This window comes from Coregonus lavaretus, assembly GCF_964263955.1.
Source record: "Coregonus lavaretus genome assembly, contig: HAP1_SCAFFOLD_397, whole genome shotgun sequence".
Taxonomy (NCBI): Eukaryota; Metazoa; Chordata; class Actinopteri; order Salmoniformes; family Salmonidae; genus Coregonus; species Coregonus lavaretus.
In genome coordinates, this window is record NW_028165528.1 from 297,649 (window position 1) to 316,842 (window position 19,194).

At 43.7% G+C, this 19,194-nt stretch overlaps 1 protein-coding gene across 1 annotated transcript; it reads left to right on the forward strand.

The window, feature by feature from the left end:
- Window positions 1-607: 607 nt before the first annotated feature.
- Window positions 608-18,587, forward strand: LOC311115753 (NLR family CARD domain-containing protein 3-like; the record flags this gene model as incomplete). Its single annotated transcript, XM_084190899.1, has 4 exons — window positions 608-1,276; window positions 2,147-2,256; window positions 4,235-4,302; window positions 16,783-18,587. The coding sequence occupies 4 exons, from the start codon at window positions 608-610 to the stop codon at window positions 18,585-18,587; spliced, it is 2,652 nt and encodes an 883-aa protein (XP_084047025.1).
- Window positions 18,588-19,194: the final 607 nt, after the last annotated feature.

Here is a 19,194-nt window from a genome sequence, read left to right on the forward strand (position 1 = left end):
GGATCACGACCGGGGCCAGAACCGCCACCATGGACAGACGCCCACCCAGACCCTCCCCTAGTCCTGATGTTGGTGCGCCCGGAGTTCGCACCTTTAGGGGGGGGTACTGTGACACTCTGGCTCTAGGACTTGTATATGTGAGCCAGGGTGTATCTCATTTGGTGGTGTTGGGGATGGGTGAGTTTCATTTTGTTTGTATTTAGTGGTGATTGGTTAATGACTCCCAATCGGAGGTAACGAGTGTCAGCTGTCGGCTCGTTATCTCTGATTGGGAGCCATATATATTCTGTGTGTTTTCACCTTTGTTTTGTGGGTTATTGTTTCTGTGTTGCTGTTAGTCTGTATCAGTATTTTGAACTTCACGTATCGTCATTTGTTGTTTTCTTCGTGGTTGCTTTATTAATAAAGTCATCATGTTCACTCCACGCGCTGCGTATTGGTCCGCTCCTTCAGACGATCGTGACAACATCCACTTGAAATCAATACAGATCATGGGGTGACCGCTTTTATAGGCTCCAAACTTTTCACACTGTCCAGTAAAAGAAAATCCAGCATAACAAAGGCCATCACTGCAAAGCACATTACATATGTGACAACAGCAACCAATATGACCGATGGTATGGGTCTTGGAGAACCACACGTCTGTGAGGATAGAGCAGCCAAACAGATCAAAGTCCGAATGGACTTGCAAAACTCACCCTTGGAGGGGAACAAAATCACCCTGTTCACTGATGGATGCTGCTACAGGTCAAAGGACCCAAAGGAAGGAAACACTGCTGCCTATGCAGTGGTGAAACAAGACACAGAAGGAGGACATGAAGTAATGGAAGCAGAGAAACTTGGTCCCAATGAAGCTTCAGCACAGCTAGCTGAACTTAGGGCGTTGAGGAGAGCTCTACAACTAAGTGAAGGAAAGAATGTGGACATCTACACAGACTCTGCCTATGCACATGGGATTGCACACATTGATGGACCACAGTGGATGAGGAGAGGATTTGTGACCAGCTCAAATGAGCCCATCAAACACAAGATTGAAGTACAGAAGTTAATTGATGCAATCCAGCTTCCCAAACGACTGGCAATAATGAAGTGCAAAGGTCACAGCAGAGAAAGCACCAGAGTGCGGGAAGGAAATGATCGGGCTGATCAAGCAGCAAAAGATGCAGGAGGATACAATGCCCAGCAGATGGTGCAACGAGCCACTCAAGGACAGGAGGAGCTGACGACAGACACAGTAAGACAGTTGCAAGAAGCAGCAGGCGCCTACGAACAGAACGTATGGAGCAGACAGGGAGCAAGGCAAGACCATCATGGGATTTGGAGATCTCACACAGGAAAAACAGTGGGACCTGCAAAACTCCTCAGATCAATCTTAAGGGAAGAGCATGAGAAGGCTCATGGAGGATGGAAAAGGGTTGCAAAATCAGTTGAGAAAGCATGGTGGCATCCACATATGTTGGACATGGCAAGAGAGACATCAGAGAGCTGTGAAGTGTGCAAACAATACAACAACAAAGTGTCACTTGGAGCAGTGATAGGCAGCTTCCCAATACCTGATGCACCATTTCAAGACATATGCATAGATTTCACGGACATGGGACAAGACAACAAAGTGGAAGGAAAAAGGTACCTGTTAGTAATGGTGGACAGATTTACCAGATGGGTGGAAGCCATCCCCACAGCAAGAGAAGACGCAAAGGCCGTGATTAAGTGGCTGAGGCGAGACCTCATTCCAAGGTTCGGGGTCCCGCGAATGGTCCGTTCTGACAACGGTACCCATTTCAAGAATAAACACCTAAGGGAGGTAGAGCAGGCCCTAGGAATCACCCACAAGTTTGGGTCAGTATACCACCCCCAATCGCAGGGACTCGTGGAAAGAGCTAACCAAACGCTGAAACGAAAAATGGCCAAAATCATGGCCGGAACTAAACTGAAATGGGTAGATGCCCTACCCCTCGCTCTAATGTCAATGAGAAATTCACCTGGGTCTGATACCTACTTGACTCCACATGAGCTAATGACAGGACGCAGAATGCCAGGGCCACCAGCAGATAATCTTAGTATGCCTAGGCTAGATATTGCAAAAATCAGATATACAGACTACATGCAGGCACTAATTTCTCTTGTTGAAAGATTGTCTAAACAGGTGGTGGAAGTGCGCACTCCTGCTGTTGAAACCACAGACGACAACAGAGACATCCTGGTGGGAGATTGGGTGAGAGTGAAGGTGCATTCCAGGAAGTGGACGGAGCCAAGGTGGGAAGGGCCTTTTCAGGTGAAAGAGGTATCAAGTCACTCGCTGAGGGTAAACACGAGTAAGAAGGACGTATGGTACCACAGAACACATTGTGCCAAAGATATAGTTCCAGGAAGAACTCTAGATCAAGTACAACAGGACTTGGCTGCAGACGGGGAGGATGTTATGGTTAATAGCGGGGCTGGCCCTATGGGGAACAGTGACATCCAGTCAGTATCATAATATAGTCATTACCTTACAGGAAGGGGAATCTCAAGTGATGTCCCTAGAACCATGTAAGATCTGGTCATGGAGGAATAGGGCTAGTGGAATTGGGGACACTGGTTGCAATTGGAACCAGAAGGAAAACTGTAACAAAATGAATCCCCATGTGTTAAAGAGAGGTACTTATCTGTGTGGGGGAAAGTGGTGTCCATATTGGGATTTTATGATTACAAATGTTGGCACCTTCTGGGAATGGCGTAGAGGCTATCCATATGTATTAGGAGATGCTTCTAAGGCAGCTAGGTTTTCAATGATAAGGGGTGTGCAGGGGTCAAAAGGGGGTGCATGTAAAGGTGATGAAATCCTACTAACCATCCAAGACATTAAACTTACAGACGCAGGTGTGTACACTTTAGCAGCAGTACGATCCGGACCAGACACCATGGGTGTGTTCACCATCGTGGTCACACCCAAACCTGCAGCTGGGGAGAGACAGACCCAGTTGAACCACATCACCACTCCAGGACCAGCTCAGCTTCAATCCACTAAGGTACCAAACCCCGTTCGGGTGATTAATGTTAGGGATATAACGGACAGCGACCAATTGGGGACAGAAACTGGTTATGAAGGGAAAGAAAATATGTGGTTGGCATACATGAGGTATACGGCTAGGACACTGGTCAGGCAGAATTGTGTTATCTGTGGGCATGCAAGACCTGGTTTGGCAACCCACCCATTCGCTTTAGGAGAAGGGGCAGGATGGCAGTGCATATTGGAAGAGTTCTACCATTCACTGCCAACCACCACCCTGTGCAAAACTCTAAGTATGATTTTCCATGAGGTTCTCCCACAAAAGGCACCTGCGGGAGTTCAGGCTTATGGAGGTAATTACAGTTGCATTACTGGAACAGGTAAGGGTGTTAACTATGGTAGGCTACCACCAGGGGACTGTGCTGTGAATGTAACTATGAACAGCACTTGGCCAGTAGAGGGTAAAACCCAGACAAAAGGGGTGGCTGATGTGTGGTGGATCTGTGGACCAAATAGAATACTTACCCCGATTCTAAAGGGGGACTGGCAGGGCACGTGTGCATTAGCCAGTTTGATTATACCTCTGACCATTATTGATGTTTCCTCAGACCAACTTTTGGGCATCGCCCAGCTAGCCCCAGACAGAGAGAGAATGAGGCGGGGGAAACGTAGTGCCCCGTGGTCAACAGGAGAGGAGATTCACTCTAACCTGTTGGGGGTGCCTGTGGGAGTACCATTACAGTTCCAGGCACTCAACAGGAATGATGGGTTGTGGCATTTGTTGCCAATCATAGGACCTGCCATAGATGCTGCTAAACAGCGATCTTGGATAAATTACATCTATTATAACCAACAGCGATTTGTTAACTATACACGCACTGCCCTGACTGGAATGTCGGAACAACTAGAGGCCACCTCTAGGGTGGCTAGGCAAAATAGACTAGCACTTGACATGTTGCTTGCTAACCAAGGGGGTGTGTGTAAGATGTTTGGGGAACAATGCTGTACGTTTATTCCTAACAATACTAGCCCGGACGGGAGCATCACAAAGGCCCTAGTTGGCCTGGATAGGTTGTCAGCAGAAATGAAGAGCATGGCTGGAGTGGGGAGTGGTGGGCTGTTCTCCTGGTTAAGTGACTGGTTCGGTAAGTATTCTTCTATGGTGGTTACTGGATTTCTGACCCTAGTAATTGTGTTTCTATTGTTGATGTGTTGTGCTGCTTGTATCATTCCCTGTCTCAGGAAGTCAGTGGTAGGAGTGGTGCGGGTGTCAGGAGTGATGCCGTTGGTGCCAGCCCAGGAAGTTGCGGGTGACTCTGCCACTGACTCTGAGACCAAGTTGGATGATCCATGGTTTGCCTAGTAAAATATATACACGCATTTAATTTCAGTTTTTGCTCATTTATTACCTTGTGTTTTTACTAACCACTGTGAATGTTTATTCCTCCTGAGGTGAGAGTAAAGGATTCCTGGGTGGCTGGTAGCCAACTCAGTACATGTTAGGTGTAGGGGAGAAATAGAGGGTTAGAATTATTTTTTGTTTACTAATTTTTTTATGTGATTTAATTTCTATATCCTATTATACTCAGGGTCGATTATATTCTGTTCAAACTGTTATTTGGAGTGACACCATAAATGGTGTCAACAGAGGGAATCTTAAATTTTCCCTTTCACATTTTTGGAATCACACCCTAGAGGGTGTCAGGAGGGAGTCAAAATGTAATTCTCTGTTTGTGTTTTATGTTTTAATAGTTCTGTGTTTTGTGTTCTATTAATCCTGTGTTAAATGGTTTGATATTCTTTGATGACTGGTAATAATTGGCAAGTTGGGTACAGATGGACTGAGGGTTTTATTTTTAGTAGCATTATGGCCTATTAATAAAAGTGTGATTTTTTGTTTTTTTGTTTGTTTTGTATTATAATGAATGAAGATCTGTGTTTTCTTATTTTTGAATCACACCTTATTTGGTGTGAAAAGGGGGACTATTAGGGATTTATTTTTCTCCTAAACTGATGGGATGACTAACTTAGAAATAATGCATTCTTGACTGGGCTAATGTAGGCTGTGACACCTGGCAAGGCTGTGATTGATGTGAAGAGAAGATAAGGATTGTGTCTTCAAATACAAGACTATAATGGTTTATTGTGATCTATGAGTCTTCCTTTGACATGGGAATGATGTCTAAGGGAGCTGGCTCTTCTCACTATGACAGGTTGTTATGATAATCTTGTGCCTGGATTAAGTGTGTAACAAATGGCGCCGAAGAGATGAGACCAACCCCCTGCATCAACGGATTGGCTGAGAAAGTTTAAACCACGCTCAAGTCTTTACTCTAATTGGCCAGCAGAGAAGTGGGAAACTTCCTCTGTCTAGTATTTGGGTATTGTTTCTGGAGCAATGTGTTAGTTGTCTGGAATGTCCTGCGAGGCATATCAGAGAGCCCGTATATACGAAACATCATATTTACCATTGAAGGTTGTTGCATTAATTAAAATAACTAGTATACCTTAGAAGTCGTGTTGACCTCTTTTGTTCCTGATACCAGATTTGAATTGACGCGACTTTGACAGTACTAACTCTACAGCAGTCAGGAGCAAGTCAGAAAGCGACCGTGCGTTTGGCCAATGAATAGACACTGCACGAAATAAAACCATCTGTCTAGCACATTTCTCCTATTTGTCTGCCTCTTCAGTCCAGGGTGCATTGCATGGTGCCGTTGCCAGAGATATTAGAGAAAACAGATAGGAATCACATTGGGCAATGCACGTCCGAGAGTATAACGCTCCACCCCCAGCAGACTGTCGACCAATCCCGTTGAAGTTGTCATGCAGCGTCACGCGGTTGCTAAACTAATCGTCGCGCAATCCCTTCTCAAAGTCAGGGTATGAGTCGAGAAACGTGCCTATTTTCCTCGAAAGTACATAATGTGACTATTCCAAAGCTATACAATATTACAGATATAAAGAGATCAATTATATCATAACTCGGAAAAGATTCGTAATGTTGTACCTTGTTGACGAAATTCGTGCTAATGTTTTTTTTTTTTTAGCTAGCACTCAATTGCCTCCCATTCACTCCTTGAAGGAGAGCTCTCCTTGTCCCAGAATCGCCCAGAATGCACCGCGCGGCCCATGGACGTAGCATGGGCAATGTGCACAATGGGCGTTACCAGGAGTCCAATGGAGTTTCCCCATCTCCTCAAAAGTATCTCTGCCGTTGTGAACGTCAGACTCCACTCTGTAAGGCACATCGATCTGCAGGTTGAACATGGTGAGATTGTAGTCCTAAATTGATAGTGCAGTTTGTTTAGGCGACTTTACAGCTAACTAGCTACTTCACATGCTGATATTGTATTTGGTATTAATGTGTGTAGCTACGTTTGCTTGCTTGCTAGCTAGCAAGCCAGGCCATAGAGAGAGCATTGTATTGTGGATTTTGTAGTCGACCTGAGCTGCGACAGATACCCAAAACGATTTTTACATGTTTCTACCAACCTTATTATAACGGCTAAATTAAACATTTGATCACAAAAAAACATTTTTCTCACATATTAGTAATATTATTAGTAGTGTTATTTAACAATGTAAATTATAGGAAGGCAATGCATCCCAGTGCTGAGGCGCCACTACAGCCGGCCATGACCGGCGCACAATTGGCCCAGTGCCGTCCAGGGCCAATTGTGTAGTTCTAGGGCAAAAACCACAACGTGCACCCGGGGGGGGAGGGGCCCCAGGCAGTGGCGGCTCCTGAAAAAATTCTCAGGAGGGGCAATTTTTCTGATGATTTAGGTGACCTACACACGTGCACGAGTCCGTGCACGCGATTCCAGATATCTTTACCTCTGAATAAACTGCCTTTATTATACCATATCCACCCTGTCCAAAGTCTCTACTTGGTCTCAGTTCTCCAGTAAACTTGTGATTATCAACAGTACACAACGGTAACAAACAATTGGGGGAACTCACGGGGCAGATAGTAACCACTTAAAAGGAAGCGATTCCCAAACCTTCCATAACAAAGCCATCACCTACAGAGAGATGAACTTGGAGAAGAGTCCCCTAAGTAAGCTTGTCCTGGGCCTCTGTTCACAAACACAAACAGACCCCACACAGCCCCAGGACAACAACAACAACAACAACAACAACAACACAATTAGACCCAACCAAATCATGAGAAAACAAAAAGAGAATTACTTGACACATTGGAAAGAACAAACAAAAAAACAGAGCAAACTAGAATGCTATTTGGCCCTAAACAGAGAGTACACAGTGGCAGAATACCTGACCACTGTGACTGACCCAAACTTAATGAAAGCTTTGACTATGTACAGACTCAGTGACCATAGCCTTGCTATTGAGAAAGGCCGCCGTAGGCAGACCTGGCTCTCAAGAGAAGACAGGCTATGTGCACACTGCCCACAAAATGAGGTGGAAACTGAGCTGCACTTCCTAACCTCCTGCCAAATGTATGACCATATTAGAGACACATATTTCCCTCAGATTACAGCGATCCACAAAGAATTCGAAAACAAACCCAATTTTGATAAACTCCCTTATCTACTGGGTGAAAAACCACAGTGTGCCATCACAGCTGCAAGATTTGTGACCTGTTGCCACAAGAAAAGGGCAACCAGTGAAGAACAAACACCATTGTAAATACAACCCATATTTATGTTTATTTATTTTCCCATTTGTACTTTAACTATTTGCACATTGTAACAACACTGTATATATACATAATATGACATTTGAAATGTCTTTATTCTTTTGAAACTTCTGAGTGTAATGTTTACTGTTAATATTTATTGTTTATTTCACTTTTGTTTACTATCTACTTCCCTTGCTTTGGCAATGTTAACACACGTTTCCCATGCCAATAAAGCCCTTAAATTGAATTGAATTGATAGTAAGGTCGCAATGACACAGAAAGCAGTTCAATGTCGGGGTACAGAGTCGCTCTCTTACCAGGATCGCGGTCCGCTCTGACCAGGGTGAAGGTGGCCGGCTCCACTTCTCTGTCCGGGACTCATCCAGCCAAGTCTCCCAGCTGTATTGGGATTCAGCTGCCAGCAGCGTTTTCATTATTTAGTCCGTTCGTAGCGGGTATGTACACGATCAACAAGATCAGTCCAAAACCAACCACTGGAAATCCATGGTTGGCAGAATGTTTGTAAACTAAGTCTACAAATTAAAAACATAAAATAACGCCGCACTGCAGGTTGCAACAGAGACGCTTCTAGCCGCCATTGTCTTAGTTACGTTCAACGTTACGTCACGTATGACGAAAGCGCGTAAGTGCAAGCCCACAGACACCCATAGAGAATGTATTGAAAGCTTTGAAATGTGAAAAAAATAGATTTTACATGACAGGCTATGAGAGACTTCTGGGCGATTTTCAACTTGACTGAAATCGCCCCAAAAACGGGCGGGGCCATTTGAAGCACGACTTTAGCCTGATTTGACATTTAGTGGCTGGCAGATCAGACGTGAACACTGATAACTGCTGTTGCCGTGATATAATTGATTAGAAAAAAAATCCCTTCCTTTTCCCGTTTGGCAGTGCGTCGCCCATATCGCCCTATTGAACAAGCCGTCCCTGGCCCCAGGACCAAGTTTGGGAAACACTGGGCTATAGCAGTTATTTATTCAGACCTATAACTGTTCAATCTTCGTGAAAAGAAGTGAAAGACGTCTGCATCTTATTATAGTCCAGTATTATTCAGCATGCCATTAGAATGATGAAGATAAGGACAACAAAACCTATTTCATTGAACTGTTTTAAAGCGAGGAAGGAATGAAGCACCAATAGAGAGAGAAGGAGGAGGTAGGCTAATAACATTAGGGGGAATATTATGGAAGGTGTATATATACATTATACATGTAAAGTAGGCCCTATTATTAAAATCTAATTCGCTAGCTTATGATTGTAACTTTGTAGGTTACATGTCCTGCGAAAGCATGCATGTTCTCTCCCAGCTTCATGGTTTGAACAATGTGTGTAATTCCAGTCCATATAATACAGTATAATACCATGCAGTACAGTCCACACTCAAAAAGATTAGCCTACTGGAGCTTGTTTCATTGATTTACCTAAAAGAGCATAGCTACATCAATGGGCTTTTATGTTTTTCTGTCGTGCCTAAATTAAAGGAAAAATCCACCCAAAACCACAAATTCCTATAACTTACAGCGTTAAATAACACTAATATGTGAGAACAATGTTTTTTGTGAACAAATATTACATTTTGGTGTTATAGTAAGGTTGGTAGCAACGTGAAAATTGTTGTGGAAATCTGTTGCAGTTAAAGTTGACTACAACATCCGCAATGCTCTCTCTATGGGCTGGTTGGGTAGCTAGCTCGCATTAGATGTAAAAAATAGTAATATTTATATATATATATATATATATAACAATTATTTGATAAAATATTGAATTTGGTCTTTACTACTAAAGCCCATAGAAACTCATTGAATAACACATTCAGAAATGGCAAAAAAAGACAGTCAAAAAAATACATCATAAGGAATAAAGTTTTGAAGTGTCTGTCCTGTATCTAGGAGACATAAGACAGATCAGGATTCTTTATTTATTTTTTACCCATATAACCCCATATTAATGGGGCACAAAACTACCTCCATACTTCTATTAGTTTGTATGGGATAGCTTCAGACGAGTCCCGTCGCACTTGTGTGGGTCGTAGAGCAAAACGGAGAACACTACCATGTTCATGAGAGTCTCTCCTTTTCATAGTGGGATCATACAGATGCTACAGACATTTTCGTGAGAAGACCAATTTTCGGGATGTCTCATGGTCTGACAAACTCCGCTGTAGATCCGCCACCTTCCACCGCAGATGTGGAAGGCCAACATAGGCGGATGCGGTGGATTGAGACGATATCTCCAGCTTAAACGGACTGATTTTGTTGGGGATTTTTTTATGTTACTTAGGTTGACGCACTGGTGCGTCGATATAATTTTAAGGGTTAATGGCAAGCCCTGAATAAGGTAAAAACTTTTTTTTAAGTCTCATGCAATGTAGGCCTGCATTGAACACCACATATAGGATTTGCTCCATTGGTTTGGTTGGTAGGCCTACATTATACTCAAATAGCCACAACAGCCTATTGGCAACTGTCTACAACTGTCAGGGTACAGCCTATTGGCTACTGTCTACAACTGTAAGGGTACAGCCTATTGGCTACTGTCTACAACTGTAAGGGTACAGCCTATTGGCTACTGTCTACAACTGTAAGGGTACAGCCTATTGGCTACTGTCTACAACTGTCAGGGTACAGCCTATTGGCTACTGTCTACAACTGTAAGGGTACAGCCTATTGGCTACTGTCTATAACTGTCAGGGTACAGCCTATTGGCTACTGTCTACAACTGTCAGGGTACAGCCTATTGGCTACTGTCTATAACTGTCAGGGTACAGCCTATTGGCTACTGTCTACAACTGTCAGGGTACAGCCTATTGGCTACTGTCTAAAACTGTCAGGGTACAGCCTATTGGCTACTGTCTACAACTGTCAGGGTACAGCCTATTGGCTACTGTCTACAACTGTAAGGGTACAGCCTATTGGCTACTGTCTACAACTGTCAGGGTACAGCATATTGGCTACTGTCTACAACTGTCAGGGTACAGCTTATTGGCTACTGTCTACAACTGTCAGGGTACAGCCTATTGGCTACTGTCTATAACTGTCAGGGTACAGCCTATTGGCTACTGTCTATAACTGTAAGGGTACAGCCTATTGGCTACTGTCTATAACTGTAAGGGTACAGCCTATTGGCTACTGTCTACAACTGTCAGGGTACAGCCTATTGGCTACTGTCTACAACTGTCAGGGTACAGCCTATTGGCTACTGTCTACAACTGTCAGGGTACAGCCTATTGGCTACTGTCTACAACTGTCAGGGTACAGCCTATTGGCTACTGTCTAAAACTGTCAGGGTACAGCCTATTGGCTACTGTCTACAACTGTCAGGGTACAGCCTATTGGCTACTGTCTACAACTGTAAGGGTACAGCCTATTGGCTACTGTCTACAACTGTCAGGGTACAGCCTATTGGCTACTGTCTACAACTGTCAGGGTACATCCTATTGGCTACTGTCTACAACTGTCAGGGTACAGCCTATTGGCTACTGTCTACAACTGTCAGGGTACATCCTATTGGCTACTGTCTACAACTGTCAGGATACATCCTATTGGCTACTGTCTACAACTGTCAGGGTACAGCCTATTGGCTACTGTCTATAACTGTCAGGGTACAGCCTATTGGCTACTGTCTACAACTGTCAGGGTACAGCCTATTGGCTACTGCCTACAACTGTCAGGGTACAGCCTATTGGCTACTGTCTACAACTGTCAGGGTACATCCTATTGGCTACTGTCTACAACTGTAAGGGTACAGCCTATTGGCTACAGTCTACAACTGTCAGGGTACAGCCTATTGGCTACTGTCTACAACTGTCAGGGTACAGCCTATTGGCTACTGTCTACAACTGTCAAGGTACATCCTATTGGCTACTGTCTACAACTGTCAGGGTACAGCCTATTGGCTACGGTCTACAACTGTCAGGGTACAGCCTATTGGCTACAGTCTACAACTGTAAGGGTACAGCCTATTGGCTACTGTCTACAACTGTCAGGGTACAGCCTATTGGCTACTGTCTACAACTGTCAGGGTACAGCCTATTGGCTACTGTCTAAAACTGTCAGGGTACAGCCTATTGGCTACTGTCTACAACTGTCAGGGTACAGCCTATTGGCTACTGTCTACAACTGTAAGGGTACAGCCTATTGGCTACTGTCTACAACTGTCAGGGTACAGCATATTGGCTACTGTCTACAACTGTCAGGGTACAGCTTATTGGCTACTGTCTACAACTGTCAGGGTACAGCCTATTGGCTACTGTCTATAACTGTCAGGGTACAGCCTATTGGCTACTGTCTATAACTGTAAGGGTACAGCCTATTGGCTACTGTCTATAACTGTAAGGGTACAGCCTATTGGCTACTGTCTACAACTGTCAGGGTACAGCCTATTGGCTACTGTCTACAACTGTCAGGGTACAGCCTGTTGGCTACTGTCTACAACTGTCAGGGTACAGCCTATTGGCTACTGTCTAAAACTGTCAGGGTACAGCCTATTGGCTACTGTCTAAAACTGTCAGGGTACAGCCTATTGGCTACTGTCTACAACTGTCAGGGTACAGCCTATTGGCTACTGTCTACAACTGTAAGGGTACAGCCTATTGGCTACTGTCTACAACTGTCAGGGTACAGCCTATTGGCTACTGTCTACAACTGTCAGGGTACAGCCTATTGGCTACTGTCTACAACTGTCAGGATACATCCTATTGGCTACTGTCTACAACTGTCAGGGTACATCCTATTGGCTACTGTCTACAACTGTAAGGGTACAGCCTATTGGCTACAGTCTACAAATGTCAGGGTACAGCCTATTGGCTACTGTCTACAACTGTCAGGGTACAGCCTATTGGCTACTGTCTACAACTGTCAGGGTACATCCTATTGGCTACTGTCTACAACTGTAAGGGTACAGCCTATTGGCTACAGTCTACAAATGTCAGGGTACAGCCTATTGGCTACTGTCTACAACTGTCAGGGTACAGCCTATTGGCTACTGTCTACAACTGTCAAGGTACATCCTATTGGCTACTGTCTACAACTGTCAGGGTACAGCCTATTGGCTACGGTCTACAACTGTCAGGGTACAGCCTATTGGCTACAGTCTACAACTGTAAGGGTACAGCCTATTGGCTACTGTCTACAACTGTCAGGGTACAGCCTATTGGCTACTGTCTACAACTGTCAGGGTACAGCCTATTGGCTACTGTCTAAAACTGTCAGGGTACAGCCTATTGGCTACTGTCTACAACTGTCAGGGTACAGCCTATTGGCTACTGTCTACAACTGTAAGGGTACAGCCTATTGGCTACTGTCTACAACTGTCAGGGTACAGCATATTGGCTACTGTCTACAACTGTCAGGGTACAGCTTATTGGCTACTGTCTACAACTGTCAGGGTACAGCCTATTGGCTACTGTCTATAACTGTAAGGGTACAGCCTATTGGCTACTGTCTACAACTGTAAGGGTACAGCCTATTGGCTACTGTCTACAACTGTCAGGGTACAGCCTATTGGCTACTGTCTACAACTGTCAGGGTACAGCCTATTGGCTACTGTCTACAACTGTCAGGGTACAGCCTATTGGCTACTGTCTACAACTGTCAGGTACAGCCTATTGGCTACTGTCTACAACTGTCAGGGTACAGCCTATTGGCTACTGTCTACAACTGTAAGGGTACAGCCTATTGGCTACTGTCTACAACTGTCAGGGTACAGCATATTGGCTACTGTCTACAACTGTAAGGGTACAGCCTATTGGCTACTGTCTATAACTGTAAGGGTACAGCCTATTGGCTACTGTCTACAACTGTCAGGTTACAGCCTATTGGCTACTGTCTACATCTGTAAGGGTACAGCATATTGGCTACTGTCTACAACTGTAAGGGTACAGCCTATTGGCTACTGTCTACAACTGTAAGGGTACAGCCTATTGGCTACTGTCTACAACTGTCAGGGTACAGCCTATTGGCTACTGTCTACAACTGTAAGGGTACAGCCTATTGGCTACTGTCTACAACTGTCAGGGTACAGCCTATTGGCTACTGTCTACAACTGTCAGGGTACAGCCTATTGGCTACTGTCTACAACTGTCAGGGTACAGCGTCAGTGTTCACTGTAAACGTGCGCCGGAAGTTGCTCAGAATTCTCACAACGTTCAAGTTTCCGCTCCCAAGAGCAGAAATTTGCTCAGTGCCCCAAAACATTTAGAGGGAACATTGGTGGATGATCTACTCTGTTAAAGGATCAGTATTAACATCTACAATCTCTCTCTCTCTCTCCTTTATTTCTGTAGTGGAAGGTCTACTCTGTTAGAGGATCAGTATTAACATCTACAATCTCTCTCTCCTTTATCTCTGTAGTGGAAGGTCTACTCTATTAAAGGATCAGTATTAACATCTACAATCTCTCTCTCTCTCTCCTTTATCTCTGTAGTGGAAGGTCTACTCTGTTAAAGGATCAGTATTAACATCTACAATCTCTCTCTCTCTCCTTTATCTCTGTAGTGGAAGGTCTACTCTGTTAAAGGATCAGTATTAACATCTACAATCTCTCTCTCCTTTATCTCTGTAGTGGAAGGTCTACTCTGTTAAAGGATCAGTATTAACATACACAATCTCTCTCTCCGTTATCTCTGTAGTGGAAGGTCTACTCTGTTAAAGGATCAGTATTAACATCTACAATCTCTCTCTCTCTCCTTTATCTCTGTAGTGGAAGGTCTACTCTGTTAAAGGATCAGTATTAACATCTACAATCTCTCTCTCCTTTATCTCTGTAGTGGAAGGTCTACTCTGTTAAAGGATCAGTATTAACATCTACAATCTCTATCTCCTTTATCTCTGTAGTGGAAGGTCTACTCTGTTAAATGATCAGTATTAACATTTACAATCTCTCTCTCTCTCCTTTATCTCTGTAGTGGAAGGTCTATTCTGTTAGAGGATCAGTATTAACATCTACAATCTCTCTCTCTCCTTTATCTCTGTAGTGGAAGATCTACTCTGTTAAAGGATCAGTATTAACATCTACAATCTCTCTCTCTCTCCTTTATCTCTGTAGTGGAAGGTCTACTCTGTTAAATGATCAGTATTAACATCTACAATCTCTCTCTCTCTCCTTTATCTCTGTAGTGGAAGGTCTACTCTGTTAAAGGATCAGTATTAACATCTACAATCTCTCTCTCTCTCCTTTATCTCTGTAGTGGAAGGTCTACTCTGTTAAAGGATCAGTATTAACATCTACATCTCTCTCTCTCTCCTTTTTCTCTGTAGTGGAAGGTCTACTCTGTTAAAGGATCAGTATTAACATCTACAATCTCTCTCTCTCTCCTTTATCTCTGTAGTGGAAGGTCTACTCTGTTAAAGGATCAGTATTAACATCTACAATCTCTCTCTCCTTTATCTCTGTAGTGGAAGGTCTACTCTGTTAAAGGATCAGTATTAACATCTACAATCTCTCTCTCCTTTATCTCTGTAGTGGAAGTTCTACTCTGTTAAAGGATCAGTATTAACATCTACAATCTCTCTCTCCTTTATCTCTGTAGTGGAAGGTCTACTCTGTTAAAGGATCAGTATTAACATCTACAATCTCTCTCTCTCTCTCCTTTATCTCTGTAGTGGAAGATCTACTCTGTTAAAGGATCAGTATTAACATCTACAATCTCTCTCTCTCTCCTTTATCTCTGTAGTGGAAGGTCTACTCTGTTAAATGATCAGTATTAACATCTACAATCTCTCTCTCTCTCCTTTATCTCTGTAGTGGAAGGTCTACTCTGTTAAAGGATCAGTATTAACATCTACAATCTCTCTCTCTCTCATTTATCTCTGTAGTGGAAGGTCTACTCTGTTAAAGGATCAGTATTAACATCTACATCTCTCTCTCTCTCCTTTTTCTCTGTAGTGGAAGGTCTACTCTGTTAAAGGATCAGTTTTAACATCTACAATCTCTCTCTCTCTCCTTTATCTCTGTAGTGGAAGGTCTACTCTGTTAAAGGATCAGTATTAACATCTACAATCTCTCTCTCCTTTATCTCTGTAGTGGAAGGTCTACTCTGTTAAAGGATCAGTATTAACATCTACAATCTCTCTCTCCTTTATCTCTGTAGTGGAAGGTCTACTCTGTTAAAGGATCAGTATTAACATCTACAATCTCTCTCTCCTTTATCTCTGTAGTGGAAGGTCTACTCTGTTAAAGGATCAGTATTAACATCTACAATCTCTCTCTCTCCTTTATCTCTGTAGTGGAAGGTCAACTCTGTTAAAGGATCAGTATTAACATCTACAATCTCTCTCTCTCTCCTTTATCTCTGTAGTGGAAGGTCTACTCTGTTAAAGGATCAGTATTAACATCTACAATATCTCTCTCTCTCCTTTATCTCTGTAGTGGAAGGTCTACTCTGTTAAAGGATCAGTATTAACATCTACAATCTCTCTCTCTCTCTCCTTTATCTCTGTAGTGGAAGGTCTACTCTGTTAAAGGATCAGTATTAACATCTACAATCTCTCTCTCTCTCCTTTATCTCTGTAGTGGAAGGTCTACTCTGTTAAAGGATCAGTATTAACATCTACAATCTCTCTCTCCTTTATCTCTGTAGTGGAAGGTCTACTCTGTTAAAGGATCAGTATTAACATCTACAATATCTCTCTCTCTCCTTTATCTCTGTAGTGGAAGGTCTTCTCTGTTAAAGGATCAGTATTAACATCTACAATCTCTCTCTCTCTCCTTTATCTCTGTAGTGGAAGGTCTACTCTGCCAGAGGATCAGTCCAGGGGTGCAGTGTGTCAGCAGGTGCTGAGGGATCCAGTCTCTATCACCTGTGGACACAGGTTCTGCAGACAGTGCATCACCAGATACTGGGAGAAACCTGCTACTTCAGGAGACTATGACTGTCCTCAGTGTAGAAAGAGATCCAGAACACGTCCTGTACTACAGCAGCTGAGTCAACCCAATAAAACAAGAGGCTCTGAAAACAGTAAGACCACTTGTACACGTGGGCCAAGTCAATACCTTAATATGATTTACAGTAGTTAACTACAATATTATGAGATAATATAAGTTACTGTAGTTGTGGAAGGCCCACTTTTCATCCTGTCAATGAATGTTTCTGATACACATCATTTTCCCTCTTCCCTTGTAGTGGATGACAACCTGCAGAGAGCTATAGTAAACCATAAAGACAGTCTGAAAGGGAGGTATGAATGTGTGATAGAAGGTATGGAAATAGCAGGGAACCAAACTCCCCTCAACAGGATTTACACAGAGCTCTACATCACAGAGGGAAGGAGTGAAGGGGTTAACAATGAACATGAGGTGTGGCAGCTAGAGACAGCATCCAGGACGCCAACCTCACAGGACACAGCAATCCACTGCAATGACATCTTTAAACCCTTACCAGGCCAAGAGAGAAGCATCAGAACTGTGCTGACGAAGGGCATCGCTGGCATCGGAAAAACAGTCTCTGTGCAGAAGTTCATCCTAGACTGGGCTGAAGAGAAGGCGAACCAAGATGTGGATATCATATTTGTGCTTCCTTTCCGGGAGCTGAACTTGATTAAAGATCTCCAGTACAGTCTTCTCAGACTTTTAAATGGCTTCCACACAGAACTAGACATAGGCAATGCAAAGAAACTCACTGCCTGTAAAGCTATGTTCATCTTTGATGGTTTGGATGAAAGCAGACTTCCATTGGATTTCCAGCACAACGAAAAGGTGTCTGATGTCACCCAGACATCGTCTGTCGATGTTCTGCTGACAAACCTCATCAAGGGGAATCTGCTTCCCTCTGCTCTCCTATGGATAACCTCCCGACCAGCAGCAACCAGTCAGATCCCCCCTAAGTGTGTTGACCAGGTGACAGAGGTACGAGGGTTCAATGACCCACAGAAGGAGGAGTATTTCAGGAAGAGATTCAGTGATGAGGACCTGGCCAGCAGAATCATCTCACACATAAAGACATCAAGGAGCCTCCACATCATGTGCCACATTCCAGTCTTCTGTTGGATTTCTGCAATAGTCCTTGAACACATGTTGAGTACAGACAAGACAGAAGAGATGCCCACGACTCTGACTGAGATGTCAATACACTTCCTGCTCATTCAGACCAGCCTGAAGAACCAGAAATATCATGGAAGAGATGAGATGGATCAACAGGAGCTCATGGAGTCAGATAAGGAAGTTCTTCTGAAGCTGGGGAAGCTGGCGTTTGAAAATCTGGAGAAGGGTAATCTCATGTTCTATGAAGAAGACCTGAAAGAGTGTGGCATTGATGTCAAAGAAGCCTCAGTGTACTCAGGAGTGTGCACACAAATCTTTAAAGAAGAGTCTGTGTTATTTCAGAGAGTGGTGTACTGCTTTGTTCATCTGAGCCTTCAGGAGTTTCTCTCAGCTGTCTACATGTACCATTGTTACACAACCAAGAACATGGATGCACTGAAGCCCTTCCTCAAGAGAAAGTCTAGAGCTGCATCTGAAGAGCTAACCTTGCATGAGCTGCTGAAGAGTGCTGTGGATAAAGCCTTGGAGAGCAAGAACAGACACCTGGACCTCTTTGTTCGCTTCCTTCATGGCATGTCACTGGTGTCCAATCAGAAGCTCCTACGAGGTCTGGTGACACAGACAGAAAGCAGTCCAGACAGCGTCCAGAAAACAATCAGATCCCTTAAGGTGATGCAGAGGAAGAACACCTCCCCTGAGAGGTGCATCAATCTCTTCCACTGTCTGATAGAGATGAAAGACCATTCAGTACAAGAGGAAATCCAAGCGTACTGGAGGTCAGAGAACATATCCAAAAACCTCACACTTTCTCAGTGTTCAGCGCTGGCCTACATGCTACAGATATCAGAGGAGGTTCTGGATGTGTTTGACCTGAAGCAATACAAGACATCACAGGAGGGTCGTAGGAGACTGCTCCCAGCTGTGAGGCGCTGCAGGAAAGCTCTGTAAGTAATATCCCACACCAAAATAAATTGTAGTTATAGCAGTATTTTAATTAGCTGACTAAACTTTCTATCAGCTGAAAACTCTTCAACAACCTATAACTGATCAGAAAAAGTTGAGCCATGTATGCACGGCGTACATATTAGTCATGCAGGGCTAACAGGGTAAGCAGGGAAAGCTAAGCGTAACATTATAATAACATGTCTGTCATGGTATTTACTCTGTGTTGACAGACTCACTGACTGTCACCTCTCAGACGCATTATGTGAAGTGTTGGCTTCAGTTCTCAGCTCAAACTCCTCACATCTGATAGAGCTGGATCTAAAGGAAAGTTATGGCCTGACGGATTCAGGAGGGAAGCTGCTCTCTTCTGGACTGGGGAATCCCCAATGCAAACTGGAGACTCTGAGGTCAGTGTTCCTTTACTTGATCAGCAAGTGATAATTGTTCAGTCAATCCATGTGTTTCTAATATAATATGGGGCCTTAATTTTGTGAATTTTAATTTGATGGCGGGTGCTTAGACTCTGGGTTTAATCGGCAGAGGTTGCTGGGATAGCTGTTCAGTTTATAGTTTGGTGCCATTGCAGGTGCCTGATCTCTGCTCATAGTAT